Source organism: Hyaena hyaena, unplaced genomic scaffold, assembly GCF_003009895.1.
Source record: "Hyaena hyaena isolate Hyena2069 unplaced genomic scaffold, ASM300989v1 scaffold_689, whole genome shotgun sequence".
NCBI classification, from domain to species: domain Eukaryota; kingdom Metazoa; phylum Chordata; class Mammalia; order Carnivora; family Hyaenidae; genus Hyaena; species Hyaena hyaena.
In genome coordinates this window covers 929,161-953,322 of record NW_024081322.1, presented here as the reverse complement: position 1 = coordinate 953,322, position 24,162 = coordinate 929,161, and the positions used below count along the sequence as shown (strand labels likewise).

Here is a 24,162-nt window from a genome sequence, read left to right as displayed (position 1 = left end):
ACATTTGTGGGTCCAATTCTGGGTTCTCTATTCTATTGCATTGGTCTATGTGTCTGTCTTTGTGCCAATACCATACTGTCTTGATGGTTACAGCTTTGTAGTAGAGGCTATGGAACCACGAAAGACCCTGAATAGCCAAAGTAATATTGAAGAAGAACACCAAAGTGGGAGGTATCATAAACTGTATTTTTAAGAGCCTTCCATGTTTTCCTTTTTCCCTGTTTATTATTAAAATGTGCAATACCAAATGTTAAATGCATTGCTAACAAATATTATCATTCTGAGTGGCCTTTCTTTCTTCTGTTTTTTTTTTTTTGTACCAGATTTAAGATATGTAATAGTTATCCTCTTTATTAACATTGAGACTGATTTAACAAAAAGAACCCTTGAATTCCTGAAATGACTGATCCCCTTGCAGCAACGATCAGTCAAGAAAGTTTTCTCAAACAGAAGTACTTGTCCTAGCATCAGACTACAGTCCTGAGTTAGTCTTTTGAATTCCTGAATGATCTGTCGGTTGCAGAAGTCTCAAAGATAAAGCTTGATTAGCCTGTAGTCTTTTTATAGAAAGGATTCTTTAAAGTCATCTGTGTCCTGCCCTTTAAATGTTCTCAGGAGCAGTAGCTTTATACTCGAGAATACTCTCCAGAGGGGATACTTCCTGATGGCTCCCAGGGGCAAGTACTTCCTGATGATCTCTATAACTTTTTCCTGTCTGAATCTGTTAGTTTAATTAGTTTTATCTAGTATGTGTCCTAATAAAAATGCATTCCCCTCTTTCTCTAGATGCATTCCTCAGATGAGTTCTAACTTCCTGGGTTCTTATTTATAACTATTACCATGTACCTCCTCTCCTTTATTTAGTATCTTTTCAGAGTTTTGATTTATTTCATCATTCTGATTGTTTTCATAATTATGGTTTCTAACTCAGGGTTGGTTATCCAGGGATATAAACAGGATAAATCCATGCGAAACACTTAGCACTGTGCCTGCACACTCTGTAAATGTTGGCTTTTTGTTGTAATTTTCAGTATTATTATTATCAAAGCATCTCAAACAGTAGTCAGGGTGTCAAATGGCAATCCTTTTAATAGGCATTTAACAAATACTTTTGATGGAAAGCTTATACTGCGGCGCTCATTGACATATTTGCTCTTATTAGCCCTTTTTCCACCGTTAAGCTAAATTCTTGTGGTTCATTAGATAGTTTTTAATCAACTTGTCAGGATATAACTTATGAGACATATTTTCTTCCAGTAGGATTTTCATGTGAAGTAATGGAAAATATTCAGATTCATTAGTCATGACTAAGTGATTTCTTCTTGTTAATCACATTGATTCTACTTGGTGTGTGTGTGTGTGTGTGTGCGCACACACGCATGTATTGAAGGAATTCTGAGCAGGCCATTTCATTAAGCATTTTGAATTGATTCACTACACTTCTGTTCAGAGAACAGAATTTGGATTTGGATTTTACCCCAAGGTCTATTATCCTGGGATTCTTCTGGGGGGAAAAAGATCGCATCATTCTTGTTTCCAAGATACAGTATATGATTTGGTCACGTGCTGAGGGAACTGGCTCTGGTGGGAGCTGGCCTGCCCAGCGAGCTGTGTGGGAAGACCTAATAAGCCTGGGGAGGCCTGTGTACACCAGCACTGTACCCATGCACCAGGAGTGGTGGGCCACGGCCTTACACTTTCCCTTACAGAGGCACAACTAAAACATGGCCATTACTAGGAATTGCCTCTTGGCCCCAGTCAGGTGTGTGAAGAAGCAACCCAAATTTGGGAGTATAAGTCCTCTGTTTTACTCTCTTGTAAAGGCTGACGTATCCATGACATGCTTGCCGCAAACAACTCTGTCTGTTTTGCTCTCCAGGCGATCTTTATGGAGCCATTGGCTCTCCGGTGAGGCTGACTCGCACCGTGGTGGTGGGGAAGCAGAAGGATTTGGTCCAACGCATACTTTATGTCCTGACCTACTTTCTCCGTTGCTCTGAGCTGCAAGAGAATCAGCTGACCTGGAGTGGGAGTCACAGTGAAGGAGAACAAGTGTTAAATGGGAGCAACATCACCACAGCCTTGGAGAGGGGAGAGGTAGAGGATTCTGAGTATGTGGTTGTCACGGTGAGGAGTGAGCCTGCTCTGCTTCCCCCCATCCTGCCACCCACAATGGCTGAGGGAAGGAGCCCCAGGCCTGAGGGGCTGGGTGTGTCCCCAGAGGGCACTGACACTAGAGACCTGTGTCCCAGACCTGACAAAGAAGGAAACAAAAGGGCAGAGCAGAGTTCCCAAGACTGCGACATGGAATTCCAAGAGCCGGCATTGGACAGCTCTTGGAAATCTCAGGGTACATTTTGTGGGGAGGAAGAAAGTGAGACAGAGGCACCACGAGAGGGCTCTTCAAGGCTCTCCAGCTGTGAAGGGTTGGGGGCAGCAGTGAAGATCGGCCAGCGGCCTGTCAGTGAAGAGTTGAAAGGGGAGATGCCCAGGAAACTCTCAGACCGCTCAGCAGCCTGGCCTTGCCCTGACAGACATTCCTGGGAGAAGCCTCCCTTAGAAAAGGTCACCTTCCAAATTGGAAGCTCCATATCTCCAGAGTCTGACTTTGAAAGCCGCACACAGAAAATGGAGAAGCGGCTAATGGCCTGTAGACAATATCCAGAGTTAGCCTGCCATTCCTCGGCGGAGTCCGGGATGGCCACTGACCTGGCTCAGGATCAGCAGGCTTCTCGGTGCTCCTTCACACCTGGCTTCCAAAAGAACGTCCCCTGTTCTCAGAACCTGTCTTCTGAGAGGGACGAAGGTGACCTCGAGAGGGGTTTTGCTGAGGACAGAGGCGTCGGGAGCGAGGCTGTGGCAGATGCCGCTGGGCAGCCCAGCCAGTCCGCTGACGCGCTGGCGCCTGATGGCTGTGCGGCAGGAGCTGGAACAAGTCTTCTGGAGAAAACAAGAGGTTTGTATCTGAAGGATGCGGAGGGACCTTTGATCCAGCCTGTTCCAGGCAGGTGTGCACAGCAGGACTCTGGCTTCTCAGGCACTACAGATGTCCCCTGTGGGGATGCTGACAGGAAGGCCAGCTTCAGGATGGAAGGAGACATTCCCAGAAATGAAAGCTCAGATAGCGCTCTTGGAGACAGTGACGAGGAAGCGTGTGCTTCAGCCTCGCTGAACCTAGAGCACAGCGATGACCGGACTGACGGATCCCTGGAAGTGGAGCTGCCTCTGCCCAGGTAACACCGGGCAGGCTGGGAAGCAGGAGAAACTGTGTTCAAATACTGCTTTTCTGACTTAACACGCGTGATCACATTAGCTGCTCTTGGCTGTTTTACACATAATAGCATTTTTCTCAGAGCGTTGGTGTGAATCCCACCGATGCACACGGTTTTGAGCCCGCCCCTTCTCCAAGGGGGATGACAGTGGCTTAGTGCATCTGAGCTCTCTGAGCGAGGAGGCAAGTCGCTGCCTTTGCAGCTCTTGTGACATTTGGGGAAGCTCAAGGATATGGCAGAGGTGAGCAGGGATTTTAGTTTTCTGTCATCTGAATGGAAGTTGCAGGGCTGGCAGCAGATGCCTTGCTTCGGAGGCGGTGGATTGCCCTCACCGTGTGGCTTCTCTCCTGCAGCTCAGAGCAGCATGACGTAGTTGGGAAACAACACCTCTTCCTTAACACTCCATCAGGTCGATTATTTGGTCTGCGATGACTGAAAGCAGTAATTAGAGAGTTCTTCTGTTCTTCTGCACTGGCGGGGGTGCCACCCTGTGCAGATGTGTCGAGTTCCTAAAGCCAGGTTTTTGGCAAGTGCCCCCCACCCCCGCCCCCAGTAGACTTTCTCTTTCTTCATTCTCTTGACACAGACTGTCCGGTGGATGTTTGATATGAGGTACATCATATCAATAGGTACCAGAAAACACTGTTTCTTCTACCTTTCCATCAAAAAAAATGACTTTTCTCTTCCCACCCCTTTCCTTTTCCCACGTCAATGATCTGCTTTACTGGAGGATTGGTGAAATGGACCACCCTGAGTCTATTTTTTGTAACTGTGTTACTGGGGGTTTTGTTCCAATGCTAATGCAAGAAGTAATGGTACCCCAAGAAGGGCTGCATTTTTAATTGTGTATTCTAATGGGCCAATCTTGTTATAGGTCTCAGAGCATCAGCAATCCAAATGTAAGAAACTTTGGCCGCTCACTTCTGGCAGGTTATTGCCCCACGTACATGCCTGATCTGGTGCTTCACGGGACCAGCAGCGATGAGAAGCTGAAGCAGTGTCTGGTGGCTGATCTGATCCACACAGTCCACGTAAGTGACCCCAACTTGGAGCCTCTGACTGCTGACAGTATGTCCGCCAGGGTCTGGGCCAGCAACAGGTGTCCAGACTGACAGGGGTGCGGTTACAGGATTGTTTATAGAGATGCGGGTGCGGTTACAGCAACCCACAAGGGCTGGGGAAGCGCCCGGGGATTAGCCAGAGCTGGAAGCTACGGGCACATGCGGGCCTGAGGGATAAGCGGGGGGCAGCGACACCAGAGCTGTGGAGAGCTGGAGCTGCACGAGGCCTGGGGAGGGGGAAGGATAACTCTCTGACACCCCTTCCCTTCAGCCTCTGAGCTCTTCTGTACCTCTCATTGGCTGACCCCAGCTGGAAGCCAGAGAGCAAGGTCAAAGCCTCTGCAGATACAGTCCCGAGGTCCGTAGAGGTCAGCCTCCTGGGACCTGCACAGGACAGAGAAGGGCAAAGAGTGGATCTGGAGGGTGGCCGGGCCGGGCAAATAGAACAAACAGCACAGATGGTGACAATTATATGTCATCAGGGGGAGGACCGAAGAGATGTCACATATGGTTTGCTTTTTATCCGATCTTTACAAGTTCCTAAAAGTAATTTATTTTAACTGATTTGTCATTAAGTTCACTTTGATGACTGCATGAGGATGACTGTATAAAGATTAACAAGTCTTACTGGAAAATTGCCTCGTGGCTGCCGTTAAGTGCTTTTCTGCTATCTGCAGTGTGACAGGGACTGAGCAGTTAAAGAAACTGTGTCAGTCTGATGGGCCTGTTTTTAATTGAGCTGCTATTGGGCAGATGTGCAAAAATAGATGTTTCACACTGGAAACATAATGTATCTTGTGCAATAGGGAAAGTCCTCACTGCATTAAGAAAATTGGAATTTGGCTTCTTACCTACCTCCTCGCCCAACAAGTCGTTTTTGAAAGGTGGAACAGAAGGCACTGTGTGTTATCTCTGGCCTTGAGCATCTCCTCTGTGAAGACTAAACATACATCAGACACAGGCTAAACAGGCTGGAGATATTTGTGTGGAATGGGAAGAAGAGCTCAGTAGTGAAACAGATGTCCTCCTAACCCCCCTGAATGGGGCGGGAGAAGAGGTGGGGAGGGGGTCATCGGAAGCTGGGAAGGCCAGCCCAGCATACACACTTACACCCACACATTCCTAACCCCACCCTGCTCTGTGGTCGGACGCCACCCCACACCAGAATATTCCAGGAATGAAGCTATGAGGTTGCTTTCAGTCCCCTGTAAAAAAAATGTCATAACATTTTATTTTCCAAGTGTAACGAGCGCTGTCTACGTGTTTATCATGTCAGTGGTCCCTATGTCAGTGACATTAGGGTAAGAATAGTGCCCTCATTGTGTGATCCTGTCTGTCCAGGTTGTGTCAAACCACGGAAGCCTCCGTGATTGTAGACACTTGGGTAGCATCGGTAGCGTGAAGACAGGGGAGTAGAGGCCCTCCTTCCCTTTTCTGTCAGCTGCCTGTGTGTTTGTATCCGTATATGCAAAATCTGTGGTGGGTTTCCTTTCTGTTCTGCATCCTGGACCCTTCTTGCATGAAGCCCAGTGTCCTGCTTCTGACAGAGGCGCCAAGACAGCGAGTGTGACCTGGCTGGGTCATCTTCAGTGCCATTGATCTTACCGGTGGGGGGAGGGGTGTGGGCAAAAGCCCTGGACTTGCTCACTTAACCACTGTGGAAATATAATTGATTGATACCCCTCCTTGAACTTATCTGCAAAACCATTCATGACTTTTTTCCCCCCATAGACTGACAAGTTCCAATGTTTTGTGTATTAGGTGCTAATGGGGACCATTGAGCTCTATAATTCTTACATTTGAAAAAAAAAAAAAAACAAATCCATGTTTTCTCTATTTGGACTCTTAAAGATTTTTCATATATCATTTCCCCTTCCTTTCAGACACAGTGTTTTCACACTGTAGCTTTTCTCATTTCTTCAGACTATGCAATCACCCTGAGAGATCGAAAGTTATTAAGCATAATAACCTATATTGTGTCAAATTGTGGGTACATCCAAAGTGCAGCCATGCATGGGTGTTAATAGGAAATTGCAAAGGGTTCATAAAAATATCTTCGGAAGTTTAATACATTCAGAGTGCATCCAATTAGCATTAGTAGATTTCTAATTTCACTTGGCACATTCATCATAATGAATTTTGTTTTTGAAGTAGTGTTCCATTTAAACTGCCTCTCAAATGGGGACTCCATTCTATGATGGTGTTTAAATAAAAATAACCTTACTTTCAACTGCCATTTACAAATATTTGTTGAAAAATAAATTAGGGTTTTAACATTATATTGAATTTACTGCTCTATAAGCCTAGTAATTATTTAAATTCTTGGGTATGTTGCCAGAGAAGGAAGCAAAGATCCAAGAGCAAATGTACATGACCACAGTTAGAGCTGAAATAATAATTTGTTTAGGAAGAAAAGATTGGGATAAATTGCTTTATTTAACTTGCTTTCAAAAACCTATTTTTTGGACGTTAATAATTTTTAGTGTTCATGTAAGACTTCATTGGGCTTTGATATTCATAATCGTGTTTAGCGAAGGATTTTTATTAACTATTTGCAAGCAATTGATTTAAGTTATTGATCTATTTTCTAGACGAATGCATGAGTGGATTGTAAAATCTGTCTTATGTAAATGCGCACTTTTATAACTATGGCGAACTAGTTCGTGGAATTTCTTCTCTCATCGAGGGATTACATTCTAGAGCTTCCAATACTACGAATTTCTTTTTATGTGCTTCCTTAGTCTGGTCTTAGTAAAGAAAGACATATTAACTTTATTTTATTTCCATTTTTATTATTGGCTTTTCCATATCAAGCTTGTGATGGTCTTTAAATATTTAAACACATGTTTTTGTTTAATCCGTACACTACCTCTTTTCTGTTATTTGAACTGTTTCTCTGTCTCCTAGCATGTAGATTATACAGCTGCCTTAAATTAGGCTAAAGTAATATTTAGTTTCATTTTTTTCCTGCCATATCTAAATGTGCATTCTTTCTGTGTTTTCCTTTTGACTTTAAATGTTAAAGTGGGAGAGAGAGAGAGTGGGAAAGCCAGCTTCCCACTGTACCTATGACCCTCAAGTAGCTTTTTCTCTCTCCTTTTTTCCTCTAGTGTGTTTGTCTGCCTGTGAATACTGCTGTCCGGGGCAATGTTAGGGATATTAAATTATGGGATAGTAGGGGAGGAGCACTGACTTAACATTGATGCTGGATTCAAGTTTTAGTGTTACCACTCATTTGCTGATAGGTAAATGAGTTGGCATCACTAAGCCTCAGGGAAGAAAAAAATGTATTTGGAGGAACGGATGAAATAAAACCCAGTGGTTAAAAGTTTGGCTTCTAGAGACAGACAAACCTGAATTTGAATCCTGGCTTGCCACTTAGTGGCTTTGTGGCCTCGGGCAAGTTTCCTTACTCTTCTAAGCATCAGTTTCAGCTTCTGAAAAATGAATAGTACTTACAGGTCTGGTTTGAAGACTCTGAGATAATGCATATCAAGCGTTTAGCGCAGGGCCTGGCACATTACTAATGCCCAATAAATGTTAGCTATTAAAATAATATATGTGGAAGCGCTTTGTAAATGAGTTTCCCAGGAAACTCCTACTGGAGATAACGGAACAGAACACAGGCGCACTCATTCTGCGCTAACAGCGTCCTCTTCTCTTTGCCCATGACATCACAAGGAGCAGGCCAAGCAGCTAACTGCAGGGTAGGGTAATCAAGACCAAAATCAACATCACATTGTAATGCCTTTTTAAAAACTATGTTCCAGTGCTTCAGGCATTTTACAGGAATAATCTAGAAAACAAAATTAACAGTTGGATATTGCAGCCTCTTTCATTTAATTTTGAGAGCGGCAACAGATTGACTCCAGAAATACCATGCAGAAATCAGTAACACAGATAAGGAGCTTTGCTAAGAGCTTGACTGTGATATATGCTCATGAATACCTAATTATGCCATGCCGTGTAATCAGCCAGGGAGACTACAAAAGAACAGCAAGTCACATCAAATGGTAAATCATTCCCTAAGTAATACAGACAGCATTACGGTGCCTCAAGTCAACAACAACCTTAAAATCAATAGTGTTGCAAAAGAAACATCCATGTAGGACAGATCTGCTATTTGAGAATACCTCTTGTTGCTTCCATTTTCCTAAGTTGGATAATGAGAATGACAGTGTCTGGGGCCTACAGCGCTGTCTTACTATTTCAAGAAATCTTTATATATGTATATATATGTGTGTATGTACACATGCACATACATCTGTGTATGGACACATGTTCACACATGGATAAGCATGTAGGGCTGTGATGGCAAAATGTATTTTGTGGATTGTGTGGTTTTTTTTAATATTTGAAAAATCTGTTGATCTCTGGGTATTGCCACCTCCAATCTGAAATCTTCGTGATTCTCTCTCCTTCTCACAGTGACTGCAGTATAATCTTATTTAAGCTCCCCTTAACCTTCCCAACTAGAATTCTTGCATCCAGTCTCTCCCCCTTCCAGTCGTCTCCTACAATGCCACGGAGGGCTCTTGCAGACACCTGAATATGATCTTTTACTCATCTGCTCTAATAGTTTCCCACTATTTGAATCCTTTGCTGGAATTGCCCCCAGGTAGAACCTGTAGGCTCCTTAGCACATTGCACCACACCTTTGTTCGGTCTCCAGCATCTTTCTACCAGTAGGCCCCTGGAGAAGAGAAGGGAGACTTAGTTCCTTGCATGTTCCCAGCACCTCACCCAGTGTACATAGGAAACGCTCAGTGATGTTAGTTGACTGTTCTCTACAGAACTGGATTTAGGAGTGTGTGTTTACGGTTAAAACTGATGAATAGCATGTCTCTTTCTTCTGAAGTAAAGAGAAGTGGAAGATACTCTTTTAAAAATTGAAGGGAAGAGTAGTATGTTTAGACATGATGCCTTTGGCCCTTTACCTAAACAAGGATAAAAATAAAATATATATTTTCTATTATATATAATATATAGTTATTACCTTTTATGTTATTTTTATATGTTGACAGTGTGCTGGGTATAAACTAGAAATCTCTGATGGTGGCATGTCACTGATTGGGCTGACTTGTTTGGCCAAAAACAAGGCAGGGAGGCTGGAGATGGCTTTTGGGGAAGAGTAGGAGAGTCATGCTTTGGAGATTTACTGTCTATCAGAAAATACTTAGTACTTTTTATGTGCTGGGTACTGTATTTATAGGCACAGTCCAGATATAAAGTTGGAGGATTCCAGCACCATGTTGCACTGATACAAATGGTGTGCCTCCTCCCTAAAACTTTAGAAATGATGGATAAAATATTACCATCCCCATCCAGCCCCATTGTTATAATACCTGTGCATGAAAAAAAAAAAAAGAAAGAAAGAAAGAAAAGAAAAAGAAAATCCTTTTGTGTCAGAAACAAATTGAAATCAAAGCTAGAACAAGTAAGTCTGGGCTGCTATAACCATGGCCCTGTGAGATTTCAGCTGGAAACATGTCCTAGGAATTGGGTACTGAGTTTCTAAGATCTACTCAGGTGAAAGATGTGGTCCTATACACACATAAGGCTTGGGACATGGACCTGAACCCTTCCTTAAAAACCTAGAGGTTCAAAGAACTACCCTTCCATGACAAGGGGGACTAGAAATTTCCAGCCATAAATAGTGAAGCAGCAAAGAAACAAGTTGGAAACTTGGGTGGGAGAAAATCAAGTCCCTCATGAGGTATCAAAGTCCCAGTCCTATTCTGTGAGTGGATTGGAGGTCCAGATTTATTGTACCCAAGTGATTTGGGAATCCCTGCCCAAGAAATAAATATAAAATCCAGAAGCACAGAAACCTCTAGGACTCTGGCGGAAGGAAGCACACTGGGTGCTTTCATAACCACCAGCTTGTAAGACATGGATAGCTGCTTCTCCTCTTCTCCACTTTATTGTAACTCTTATTTTTATTTTATTTTATTTTAATGTTTTATTTATTTCTAGGAGAGAGAGAGAGAGCGGTGAGCAGGGGAGGGTCAGAGAGAGAGGGAGTCACAGACTGAAACAGGCTCCAGGCCTTGAGCTGGCAGTCAGCACAGAGCCTGACGCGGGGCTTGAACCCACGGACCGTGAGACCACGACCTAAGCGAAAGTCGGACGCTTAACCGACTAAGCCACCCAGGCGCCCCTGTAGCTCTTAAACCGTTGGTGGCTGCCTTTGAACCTGTTTCCAAGAGACACACATAGGACATAAACAACCCCAGCAAGATGGGCTCATGTTCAGAGATTACAAACCATGTATGAGGAAAATGTGATGAGGGAGAGTAAGCAAATACAAGCTGAAGAATTAGCACTCCTAGAAGAATCTGAAATAACTATTAAGTCACTGTGCTTAAAAATGGTTACAATCATAAAAAAAGAAGGAATCAGAACCTTTAAAGAGATGGGGTGATGTGATAAAAGATGATTTAGATTTGTAAAAGGACCAAAAAGAACTTCTAAAGGCCATAAGAGTTCAATTCCAAGGGATAAGTTAGAGAGGAAAGTAGATTAAATACTGCTGGAGAGAATTTGAATTTGTGACATGGAAGCTAGAATGAGAAAATTTGATAGCATATTCAGGTGAGAACTGAGAAAGTGAGGGAAAACAGCATTTGAAGAAAGAATGGCTGTGATATTTCAGATTAAAGCAGCACACTGACTCCCAAGCAGGGTGAATATAAACAAATCCAGTCTTAAGCTATAGGACACAGAAGACAAAGAAAACTCTTGTAAACAGCACAAGAGATGATGTGGCAGTTTGAAATCTACAATAGGAGTTTGAAATCTACAACAGGAGCACAGAGAAGTAAATAAGCCATAAAAACGGTGTGGTAGTCTACTGCAGTGGGAGGTGCAGGACAGGTGTGGAAGGGCTTCCTGGAAGTGATGCCTATCCCAGGGAGTCCGTAGGAAGCGAGCAGAATGAAGGGCGAGAAGCGGGGCCAGGGGGTACGGGGGATCATGTGGCTCTTTCAGGAAACTGAAGATTCTTCTAGCTGATTATGTCGAGAATCATCTTCCCAACCTACAGGCAAAACTGGCTTTGCCGCCACAGGAGGTTCTGTCTGTCCCGTTTCTTGGTAAAACTGCTGTCAGGAAAGTCTAGATGCTTAGCATTTAATAAAAGATAGTATTCTGCATGATTTATAGGCCAGATGATGTGTTTAAGAATGGTGAGTGATAAATAGGTTCCCTCTTCTATGAATAGATGTGACACTGAAGGATTTTTTGTTTTGTTTTGTGGGGGTCTGTTTTTTTGTTTTTTTTTTTTTTTTTGGTCTTATTAAAAAAACCAACAACAACCCACTGGTCAGCAATCCATGCATAGCTGCAGTCCTTACACATGGCGCTCAGCCATCTAGAAGTGGGGTGGGTTGGCCAAGGAGTCTCCCATTGCTTAAGTCTTAGGTTCCAAGGCAGGAGAGGCTATGGTTACGCAGGTGGGCCTTGACTCCTAATGAGGTAGAAGAATAAAAAGGGGGATCTGAGGACATCCAACCAAGAGCAAGTCAACTTCACTGCCTTAGTCATCCCGTTGTCTTTGCATGACTAATGAAAGGGCTTACTTAAAGCTATGTAAAGGCTAATATTACTAAGTCATGCTGCTGTAACGTAAGGCTGAGAATCTTCTTGAAGGGTGTTTTGTCATGTGACATCCTCTTATTCAAATTCAGTTTAATAAAGTTATAAAATATGCTGGAATTATATAGAATAACAAATTGATACTGAAATGATGCTGAAGAATCTTATGTTTTATTCAGAATATTTCAGAGAAAAAGAAAAGACATAGGCGCTGCTTCCAATTTCCCGTATCATAGATCACTTGCTTTTTTGTTTTTGTAAGAGGCTGCTCAGGGAGTTTGTCCCTAGTAATTAAATCTGCACTGTTATAACCAGTGTGCATATTTTAGAGCTGGTTACAAGTACAGAAGTCTGTCTACCCTCCTGATGTCCATAATACACAAGTGGGCTGGACATCTTTAAGGATTGATAAAGCATCAGTTCAGAGTATGTATTAGGCAGCACCAACAGCATAAATATGGGAAATTCATAATAGAGGCAACCGTGTTTTTTCCTATTTTGACATTAAGTTCAGACTGTCATTCACACTTATGTAATCTAATCTTTCAGGGGATTTCCACCCTGACAAGGTTCTAGGATATCAAAGTGAGAGGGCTTGGCAGACTCATTGAGCTAAAAGTTGGAAACATTTCCATGAGATCCTCGCTTCTAATTCTGACATACTAAGATATTTCATAAACTCTTATATTTTTTTGTCCTCAATGTTTCTACCTGTAGAGCAGTGCTATATTCCTAGCCACCCCACAGGAAAAATGGCATGATAAATTAAGTAATTATAGGAGGGATATATATGAGAATGGTATTTTCCTGCTCTTATATTGATCACATGAAACATCAGTCATTTAAATGTGGTACATGGAAAAGAAATTTATTAATTGTGCAGATGACATAATAGGAACTGGACTGAATCCAAAAATAAATCTGAATCGAGGGGAGTACCTGGGTGGCTCAGTCAGTTAAGCGTCCGACTCTTGATTTAGGCTCAGGTCATGATCTCATGGTCCATGAGATCGAGCCCCACATCGGACACTGTGCTGATAGAGTGGAGCCTACTTGGGACTCTCTCTCTCTCCCTCTCTTTTCTGCCTTTCCACCGCTCACATATACACATACACACACACTCTCTCTTACTCTCTCTCAAAAATAAATAAACATTAAAAAAAAAGAAATTGAATAGAGAATTAGTCAAAGAGCCAGCATGTGTTAGATACTTAGCACATGCCTAACATTTTGTTATGCTCATTTAAGAGGCTACAGAAGGAAAAGAAAAAAGTGATTTCTTTCTTTGAGTTAATTATGTAATCACTGAGTAGGCAAACAGATGTGAAGATGAGAACAAGTTGAGACAGTGATTAAATGTCAAAATGTAGATTGCAAAAGCTCTCAGAAGCCAAAGGAAGAGCAGTGGGTATGGGAAAGATGTCTTGCTGTGGTGTGAGGTGAGGCGTGGGGATGGGACCCAAATTGGGTCCTTGAAAGGTTGAAAAGTCTAGAAGGTAGCAGGGAAAACATTCTGGGCACAACCTGAGATAAGAGGCAGGAGTCCTCTCAGCCTGGAGCAGAATATCCTTAGAAAGTTCTGGACGTAAATATTTATGGGTAGATCTGGCCCAGACTGTGAAGAGCTTTAAGTATGGAAAAAGAAAAGTTCGAAGTTAGGTGTTTGGGTGATAGAGGCTAGGGTAGGTTTTTGAGTTGGTAAGGGAAATGATAAGGTGGTATTTTAGGAAGTTTGAGGGTTCAGTGGCCATGACTAATATAGACAGAGAGTAGGGTAAGAGAGCAAGTCGAATGTGGCAAATTAGTGTCTATGCTACAAGTGTCATACACGTTTTTCTCACAGAAAACCTCCATGAGTTAAACCTCACTTAAACGTCACAGAAGTTTCACAGAAACTCCGTGAAACAGGTCATCTTTCACAGATGTAGAAACTGAAGCCCCGGTTAATGAGCTGCTTAAGGTTCTACAGCTAGTATGTGACAGGTGGTGTTCAAGCCCAACCCTGCCTTACTTCAGAGCCTTTGCAGTTGTCTTATCATTGCCTGTCACTGAAATATCAGAACCACGGCTCTTCTGATTACTCAGACCTTGTAGACATTTCTTGTTTGTGCAAGTTTAAGTTAGGCAGAAGTCATGGGTGTGTAAGTCACGGCAGCATATCCGTGTACTCAGAGATCTGATCCAGAATCCTGAAATTGGAATGTCCCAGCCATCTACGCTCCTGGGAAACAGACGCATGCATCCTTAGTGGCTGTAAATTAACTAGCCTAACCCTGTTGATTCAAACAAAATATAATAGCCAAAGAATATTTGAGAAACCTTTAAAGATCCATAATATGAGCATTTCATTTGTCACTGTATCTTGAGAAATCCTCACAGGAGAGTAGATTGGATAAATGAGATATTGACAGCGTGGAGCTAAATAAAAGACTGTTTCTAACTCACAAAGCAGAGGAAGGCAAAAAAGATAATGGCTTATTGGGGCTGCCTCATTCCTGCAATGGAGATTGGCCATCCACCCTCACAGTCGCCTGCAGCTCCCTACTGATCGGCCGTGCTCTTGCATCCTCCAGTCTGTCTGAAGTTTCTGAAATGTCTGTGTCTGGTCACGTTTCTGAAGGAGGCACAGAAACGGCTGGCAGCTGCCTGGAAGAGGTTGCGGGAGGGCAGCAGGGGCCAGAGGGCCGGCAGCTCTGTGGTGCCGCCTGGAGTGTGGACGTGCGCTCAGTGGGCCGTGGACACTCTATTGAGGTGGGAAGGGGGGCGGGCATAGGGCAGTGGTTTTGGACGGCTCAGATTATGGAGACAATAGAAACATGGCCGGCTCATCCTGATAAGAGAATTTAACCAACTCTGTGGTCCAGAAACTCGTTTTGAATTTGCTTCTCTTCAATTTGAGAGAGAAAAGGAAAGTTGATATATAACACTGTCCTTAAGGCTTATGAAGTTTTCAACCAAACATTTTATGGGGAAATGACTGTTTTTAATATTAATATTTGCTTCAGATTTCCATTCAAAACTCAAATTGGAGGTCTCATTAAATCTCAGACACAGTGGCGGGGAGGAGATCTTTTAAAAGAGTAAATATATGATGGGGGCTTTTTTGGTTTTCTGATATATTTAGTCAAACTGACAAAGTGCCCCCACCCTTAAAGGGTTTTTTTAATACTAAGAGGAATCTTACGAAGTAATCTTACTTGCTGATAGCTATTCATATCGTGTCTTCCTTTTCTTAAGATCCATAGGAATCCACAGTCTCCATCAGGATGCAGCCATGCCTTGCCTCTCCTGCCCATTTCTTTTTTTCTAGTCTCCATGCCCAAACTCAAGCCCTAAGGACAGCAGATGGGTGGGTCAGGCTTTTAATAAGTGTTTGGATCTTTCAGAGGTACCTGGGTGGATCCATCAGTTGAGCGTCCGACTCTGGCTCAGGTCATGATCTCATGGTTCGTGAATTCGAGCCCCGTGTCAGGCTTGCTGCTGTCATCCGGACAGTGCAGAACCTGCTTCAGATTACTGTCCCCCACGCCCCTCCCCCGCTTGCTCTAGCATGTGTTCTCTCCCCACCCCCTCTTCCTCTCTCTCTTTCTCTCAAAAAATAAAACATTTTTTAAAAAGTGTTTGGGGGCACTTGGGTGGCTCACTTGGTTAAGCATTAACTCTGCTCAGGTCATGATCTCATGGTCCATGAGTTTGAGCCCCGTGTCGGGCTCTGTGCTGACAGCTTGGAGCCTGGAGCCTGTTTTGGATTCTGTGTCTCCTCTCTCTGCCCCTCCCTGGCTCATGCTCTCTCATTCTTTCTCAAAAATAAACATTTTTTAAAAAATCTCTCTGACAGATTTCACTATTACTTCTATGATTAAGATATGGCTAATAAGTTAGTATTGAAAAGAAGCACACATGTAATTTTTTATTTGTTTATTGTAGTTGTATATGTGCCTTTAAAGTAGAGCGTTTTCTAAGAGGAGTTTTAAATTGAATACCAGCACATAGGGTGTGTGTGGGTGTGTATTTCTGTAGTGAATCCAGACATGGTCTTCTGGATCTTAGAGTTCTTTAAATTCTAAAAACTTAGAGATTGACTAATAAGCCAAATCATAATATGTTTAAACTGCCTTCTCTTTAGTGAGGTTGTGTTTTCTTTGGAAAGATGTGTATCAGAAACTTCTAGAATCACTGAAACTTAAGCTTCAACTCTCTGACCTCCAGAAGTGTAGACAAGTTCAGGGATGGGCAGCCAGTAGCCCTGGAGCCCCTTAAATTGTAGCTAAAGTAGCTGCTCATGATATTTTTTTTTATCATTTCAGCATTTATTGCTTTTTTTCTTGACTATTTACATTTTCCTCCATTTCCATCTTCCTTTAAAAAGTGTTCAGTAAATAAGTGAGTAGCTACTAAATGATATAGTTAGATGGAGACATTGGGTTGCCCATTGGCTATATTCAGGGAGCTCTATGTTAGACATTTAGTAACCTGAGAATGTAATGCTTCCAGTATTTCTTCTAAGGTATTCTTCTGTAAATGTTCGGCTGGTTCTTCTCTGTTCTGGAACCTGTAAACATAAAAGTCAGCAATACCGTGCTGTGTTAGGGAATGCAGGATGCTCCTTAACTCTGTCATGGGCTTGTGTAACGTGTCTCATTTATTCTTTAAAAAATTTTTTCTAATGTTTATTTACTTGAATGGAGAGCGTGAGCAAGGGAGGACAGGTTGAGAGGGAGACGCAGAATCTGAAGCAGCTCCAGGCTCTGAGCTGTTAGCACAGAACCTGATGCAGGGCCCAAACTCATGAACCACGAGATCATGACCTGAGCTGAAGTCAGACACTCAACTGATAGAGCCACCCAGGCACCCCTAACCAGTCTCATTTTAATTTAGTAACATTTCTCCAATGCCAGGCCCTGTGCTAGGGGCTAAGGATACAGGCAGAAGAGATTCAGCCCCCACCTAGGAATGGGCTCACAGATTCCTATCAGTTTGTCCCAACCCTTGGATCCTTTGTCTTCAGTCTTTCCTCTGATTTCCACCCTAGATTCTGCCTCTTTGATCCAGTGATTTAAAAATGACTCATGCTGAGGTGCCTACGTGGCTCAGTCTTTGGAGTGTAAGACTTTTGATTTTTGGCTCAAATAAATAAATAAGGGTCGTGCTCATGTTTCATGTTTGGTTGATTGTTTTATATGTTTCTCATATGCATTAAGTATCTCCTTTTAGAATAATTGAGCCAACTTCTCTGTCCCTTTTTGTTATCATATCTGGATCTGCAGCCTTCTAAAATAAGTCATGCGTGGAGTATCTTCCATCCATGACCTCCACCAATGAGCCACATTGCCCTGACACCACGTGCTGGTGATGAAGCAGTTATACTTTGATCAGTTTCAAGACATTAGATTTTTTTTTCCTTGACTGCCTGACCCTGTTTGCCCTGTGGCACAGTTTACCAGTTGCCAGCCTGCTTTTCCATCACTACATAGTTACCAAGGATTTTGCATTTTAAGTTATTCATCAGTAGCCATCCTTTGGCCTTGTGGCCTCATCTAGATGTTGGTAGAGTTGATTTATGTATGTAGCACATGGTCACTAAATAAATACTGCTTAATGATTAAATCTATAACTTTAAGGGAATATTAAGTTACCCTGCCTAACCTTCTTTTGGAGAAATGGCAATAGAATATTACACCTTATTCAGATTTTCTCCATTTTACAAGGAGAGTGTAGTCTTTCAAAAGGAAAGAAATCTGAGGCACCTGGGTTGCTCAGTGGGTTAAGCATCTGACTTCAGCTCAGATCATGATCTCATGGTTCGTGAGTTAGAGCCCTGCATTGGGCTCTGTGCTGACAGCTCAGAGCCTGGAGCTGCTTCAGATTCTGTGTTTCCCTCTCTCTCTGCCCCTCCCCTGCTTGTGCTCTCTCTCTGTCTCTAAAAAAATAAATAAGTGTTAAAAAAATTTTTTTTAAAGAAATAAGAGAAAGGAAAGGAATTTTAGTCTCTTGGAATATAGGGAGGGCACTATTTTTTCACTTATCTATGAACGTCAACAACACTTACAGCATACCTTCTGGGTGTAAGAAAGAAATATTGATTGAATGCAGTTTTGATCATGTTAATTTTAAATGATGATTTGATGATGTTCCTATTTTAGTCATGATGACACCCTAAATATCTGCAGCTCCCACCAGCAGCTTCTGAACTGTTAGACTAATGCTACTGGATGTTTTGAGTGCCCCTGGCAGGGTTGTGAAACGTTGACCCACTGTGTTTCTCTTCCAGCATCCAGTACTTGATGAGCCGATAGCCGAAGCTGTCTGTATTATTGCAGACACGGATAAGTGGAGTGTCCAGGTAGCCACAAGTCAGAGGAAAGTGACGGACAGCATGAAACTGGGCCAGGATGTCTTGGTCTCTAGTCAGGTGTCCAGTTTGCTTCACTCCATCTTACAGCTTTACAAGCTTCACCTCCCTGCGGATTTTGTAAGTACTTGTTCTCATCTTACCATAGAAATACAGTTAAGGAAAAACAAAACACTTAACAATACTGATATGTATTGTTTTTAGTATAATTGGACGTTAGCATAAGTAAAAATTGAACACACAACGTAAAACCAGCAAACAGGATAGATTTCAGTAGTGATAGTTATTTCCATGAAACGACACAGAATGACACTGAAATCTTTTTGAGAAAGGAATATGGCCAAAGAAATAAGCATAAAAGGACATTTAAATTCTTCATTTGGAGAACTCATTTGTTTTCCTTTTATTGTATCAACATCAACAAGCCAGCCACTGAAGGGATTCTAGTTCCTTTTGTTCAGGGACCATTCTCATAAAATTGTTAAGGATGAAATGGAATATCGTTTGTGTAAACATTTAAAATTTTGAAGTACCATACCCATAGAAGATGGTATCGTTGTGTTCCTTTTCAGATGGGATTTTAAAATTGATTTCATAACATTATATTAAAGACAATAAATAGAGCCCATAAACTCCTAGAAAATGATCAACAGCTCTCCCCCAGTCACTGGAATGAATATATATAAAAAAAATGTGTGTTTATCTGCAGAGAGACTGAGAGAAAATATAGTTTGAGAGGGAGGGAGAAAGGTCTCAAAAGCGGAAGAGAGGCTTCACGGCATATAGTGAGGAAGAGCAAAAGTGAGCTGACCTTGGGGATTTGCACTGAGGTGAAAGAGCGCCCACCTTCTCTGCTCTGCCCCCCACACTCGGCTGCCCTCTGCAGTATGCTCCCAGACCAGAGCATCCATCTGTCCATCCATTACCTGCACAGGAGATACAGAGCTGCTTAATACCAAAGTAGGAAGCTGAATATGAAGGACCTACACTAACCGTGAAAAGACTGGTAACTGTTCTGAGATGTGACCTACTGATGCACCACATTCCTCAGAAAGTTAAGACTTCCCTGGCCTTCAAGAAGGTGATTTGAGGGGCACCTGGGTGGCTCAGTCGGTTAAGCGTACGACTTTGGCCCAGATCGTGATCTCACTGTTTGTGAGTTCGAGCCCCACATCAGGCTCTATGCTGACAGCTCAGACCCGGGACCCTGCTTCAGATCCTGTATCTCCCTCTCTGCCCCTTCCCCATTTGTATTCTGTCTCTCTCTGTCTCTCTTTCTCTCTGTCTCCCTCCCTCTCTCTCACTCTCTCTCTCAAAAATAAACAAACATTAAAAAGAAGGGGATCTGAGGTACTGGTAGTTGTCGTGCCAGTGTGGCGTGACAGAGGGACCCCTCAGTGCAGCCAGGTTAAAGCCTAGGCTTCGCCATTGACGAGTTGTGTAACTGTGGATAGTCCTCAGCATCTCCGAACCTCAGCTGTCTCAGCTGTAAAACAGATAGTATCCTTTGCACATCTTGTGAGAAGGCTCTGAAAATTTGGTCTGAGATACTGCTTTTTAAACTACTAAAGCACCGTGCCCATATGCGATACTTTACCAGTCCGGGTACAGCCATGGCCAGTGCATGACCGTTAGGGTCCAGTAGTCTAGGGTCATATCCTAGACCAAGCTCCACTACTTCCTAACTGTGTGACTTCTCAAGGTCTCCATTTCCCCATCTGTAAAGCTGAGCAAATAATAGAGCTTATCTCATGTGGTTATGAAAATGAAATTGGATGATTCAGGCAAAGCACTCGGGATAGTGTTACATGTGATCAGCTCGCAGGAAACAGGTACTGTTAGCGTGAATGCTGACAATAATTAGTTTCATGAATAATCTTAGTGGTTGTAAAGACTGACAGTGCCTTTTCACCAAAATATTTATTCGGGCTTTAGACTGAAGCATGCTCTCACAGGACCTCTGTCCCAGGGGGTGATGTGAGAAGTACTGATGAGTTATGACGGCCTTACTTTCGTTCTGTATTTGCGGTCAGTTTTTCTTTCTAGTAGCAAGCTGCATCATGCTGGTTTAGTGGCTCAACTTTCCTTTTCTATGAGGAAAGAAAGATATATTAGATTTTATACTTTTACTTTTTACTATTTTAAGTATTTGCCATGTTTCATATTTTATTCTGTAATACATAGCTCTTATTACACTTGACATCTTAGTTATCCAAGCAATAAATCACTATAATTAATTATTTTTACTTCATATAGACAGAAGTATGTTTTTTGGTTTGTTTTTGCTTTTTGTTTTTGTTTTTTTGGCAGAAGCATGTTTAGCTACTCAGCAGTAGGAATAGAATGACTTATTTAACCTGACAAAAACCAAGATCAAAGAAAACTTCATCTGCAGTTTAAAATTCTCCCTAAAAATCGCTTGACTAAAACACAAGAGTAAATGACTATGAGAGACTTCATTATGAAAAGAGAAAGTAGCTATTTAAAATTTCAGAAGCTAAAAATTAAACAAATTCATCTCGGGAATAAAATCCCAGAAAAAGGGGAGGGTGGAGCCCAAAGTGGTTCTATTTGATAATGAAACCTTTCATAAAAATAATTCTAAATGATTTGATTTTGAGTTTAGTATACATTCCATATAGACCAGTGTTCTCTTCATTTCCACAGTACAACATACAGCTTTCATAGGGACTATGAAAACAGTGTAAATTAACCATTTAAAACAAAAGATTCAACATCATGTGAATGTTCCTTTTAATATTTTATAACACTCATATTAAAAACTTTGTGTTCACTCTATAAGAAACGGAAACTTAACAGGAGCTCCTTTTACCACGTAACTGGTGAGAATTGGTGAAACCCTCCTTGCTTTAATTATTAGTCACTTACCAGTTGTTGTTCCTCCTCTCAACACAATGCATGTAAAAGATTTTTAAGCCAATGAAAAACTGTAAGATTGCATCTCGAAGAGATACTTTTTCCATGTCACTGATCAGCCCAGATGGTCAAGATCAACATTTTCAAATGGATCTGTTAATCTTTTTACCTTGCAGATAACAGGCGTAATGGTCTAGAAGAAATTATGTATGATGGAATTACCCTTGCCAAAGCCGTCAGGTGTCTTACTGAAGAGGCTTGGATGGCTCTGCCTGCCAAATGCAAAAGCATTTGCCTCTGGTGAAAGACACAGATGGTTGCTATTCTCTAAAAAATGAAGTTGGACACAATTCCAAGGGTAGAGATGTCCTGAGAATAATTGCCTTTTCTTTATTGTTATTAAAGACCTAGTTAAAATGCGCTCTTGAGAGCAAAACCCAAAAGAAAAAATTTAAAGTGACCTTGTTCCATTTGCTCTACTTTGGTGGATGTATTTCGCCAAAATAATCTGAGATACAGGAAAACAACAACAAAGATGTTCTTTAAAAAACTATGGTAACAAAACTCAGATTGCCATGTGGATATGCAAATAATGATAATGTGCATTCTCAAAAGTCATTTTGCCATAAAAATCACATTGATAAAGATTTATTAATAACATGGGGAAAGGATTATTGTAAAGTTGTTTAAAAGCAGGAAATAAATACACTTACAGAATGATTTCAGCTATGTTAAAAATGCTTTTTAAAAAAGACTAGCAGATATGTATGAAAATCTTAGTCATTAGAAAAAGTAAACTGTTGTTTTATAAAAACCTTTTCTTATACCCACCAGTGGTAGGGTTTGGTATGGTCTGTAATATTTACGCGTATTTGAAAGGAATGAGGCTATAGCTGTGTACTTAGACAGGAATTAAGAGAATTCCAGCTCTTAGAATATTGAGATTCTGGCAGAGATTTGGATACCGGCCCTCATTGTGAATGTTCTTGGCTCCCCAGTGCATCATGCATCTTGAAGACAGACTACAGGAGATGTACCTGAAAAGTAAGATGCTGTCTGAGTATCTGCGTGGTCACACACGAGTCCATGTGAAAGAATTAGGTGTCGTCCTGGGGTGAGTTCTGTGACGCACCGCCATCCCTCCCCACGCTGGGGCTGACCCCAGCGCTGCACCCACTCACCCACGCGGCCTGCGTCACCCGGCACCTGTGGGCCCTGGCGCCCCACTGAACAGTCATCAGATGTGTGCCTCTGCGGCTTCCTTCCTTCCCCTCTTCGTATCTCTGATGCTGGAGTTCCAGACTGAGAAACAAGCACAGAACTTTAAGCTAGTAGTACTTGATGTTAGTCTTCTCCCCGGATTATTTTATGCTTGAAAGTGAAAAATTTAGTCCCACTCGGCCTGCCCCTGTCTAGTCATTTCAGTAAGACGTCAAAGGCGCAGCCTGTCAGAATTGCATTTTGCTCCCTGGAGGAGGCAAAGAAGGCCGCGCTCCTGGACCTTCAGGGCCACCTGCATGTTTGCGGGGGGGCGGTACTTTCCCCTCCCTCATCACAGGCCCCTTGGAAGAGGAGATATACTGATGCTACTGCTAATGTACATCGTCCTCACAGGGTCTTTGCCAGAACTTCTCTCGGAGAAGAAATTGACTTTTGTTCATCTCTGCTTAATTTTTCAACAGAAAACTAACTAAAAGACCCCGTTTATGGGGAATTGACTGCCTTCACTATGATGAGGATTCCCCTAATTTTTGAGCAAGCAAATCTTGCATATATGATGTCATCCTTGAAATTCTCCATCAAGCCTGCTAACCAAAGTATTATGTCAAGGCTCGGGTCTTTGCATTCTTGCCAGACTTTTCCATCTTTCACACCCAGGATGTGACTTAGGGTACTATGGCTCTTGGCATTTCCTATCATAGATTTTTTTCCATACTTTATTCCAAAAATATTTTTCCCTTCTTAGGCATTTGCTTTTGCAGTTAACTTGCCACATATCTCTTTGTTGTTGTTGCTGTTGTTATTCCTAGTTTTTGTTTCGGTCTCTTTACCAGCTTCCCACGTTAGTCCTGCTCACCAGGCTCCCCACTGCCAGGTGTGTGACTTGTACTTCTGGGATCTTTCCCTGGCTGGCAGGTGTCCATAGACACTGTTAGAAAGACCAAAAGGGTTTATTTACCTCTCTCATCTCTAGGTCTTCTTAGTGCATGATTCGTGGGGGTCACATCCAGCCTCTCTAGCCCCTTCCTCTTCTAGTCAGAGCCAGTGGCACAAAAGGTACTGAAGAACTTCTCATCCACCCTGAAGGGAGATCTGTAGGGAGCGTTACCGGAGAAGGCATAGAAAATTCCATGAAGTAATGGCAGCTACCTTTTTAAATTTTATTTTTAATTTTTCATTTTTGGAATTCAAGGGGGAAAAAATAGGACATATTCCATAGACCGAAGCAGTCCTAATTTTTTTCAGGACATTTGGCAGCATTCAGCCAGTGACCACACTGTATCCGCCTCTGCTGTAAGAGAGGGAGCCAAAGCCACGTCCATTTGATGCTGTGATGTCTCTTGACTCAGTATCTATTAGTGTTACTTTGCTCTCAGAATGCTGTGGCTCAGATGCTTAGTGAGGATCTAAATTGTGTAACCTGTTGAACAAATCCTCAAGTGTTCTGAAAAAGCTCCCACCTTCATCATTGTCCTAAGACTGATTTGAGCCCAGGTGTGGAACCTCACCATGGGCTCAGCATGCGCTCAGAATGACTCAGCCACTGGAGAAAACCGTAATTGTCGGGGAATATAGAAAAGTTATGGGCTTAAAATTGGGTGACCCCTGCCCATGGGAAGAACAGCCTTGTGTCCACAGGCACAGCACACTGGCATCTTCCTCCGCTTCCTTGGGCGGCATCACTGGGAGATCACATTAAAAGAACAAGTTTATCATCTTTCCATCTCTTACATTGTCATTAGTTTTAAGCAATCCTCTGGCAAGCTTGGTATCTAGCAATAAT

The 24,162-nt window shown here is 42.4% G+C and overlaps 2 protein-coding genes across 6 annotated transcripts in view; one reads left to right on the top strand and one right to left on the bottom strand.

The window, feature by feature from the left end:
• Positions 1–24,162, top strand: part of FNIP2 (folliculin interacting protein 2) — a 132,558-nt gene that overhangs the window by 104,593 nt on the left and 3,803 nt on the right. For all 5 annotated transcript variants that reach the window (XM_039217438.1, XM_039217435.1, XM_039217436.1 and 2 more), the window contains 4 exons: positions 1,880–3,233; positions 4,147–4,303; positions 18,201–18,401; positions 22,157–22,272. In XM_039217438.1, coding sequence (XP_039073369.1) covers positions 1,880–3,233; positions 4,147–4,303; positions 18,201–18,401; positions 22,157–22,272 — 1,828 coding nt within the window. The remainder of the gene's footprint in view (positions 1–1,879; positions 3,234–4,146; positions 4,304–18,200; positions 18,402–22,156; positions 22,273–24,162) is intronic.
• The window catches only part of CUNH4orf45 (chromosome unknown C4orf45 homolog), a 94,157-nt gene continuing 90,184 nt past the window's right edge, over positions 20,190–24,162 (bottom strand). Inside the window, exon 5 of the mRNA XM_039217439.1 lies at positions 20,190–20,371. Coding sequence (XP_039073370.1) covers positions 20,324–20,371 — 48 coding nt within the window. The 3' untranslated portion in view covers positions 20,190–20,323. The remainder of the gene's footprint in view (positions 20,372–24,162) is intronic.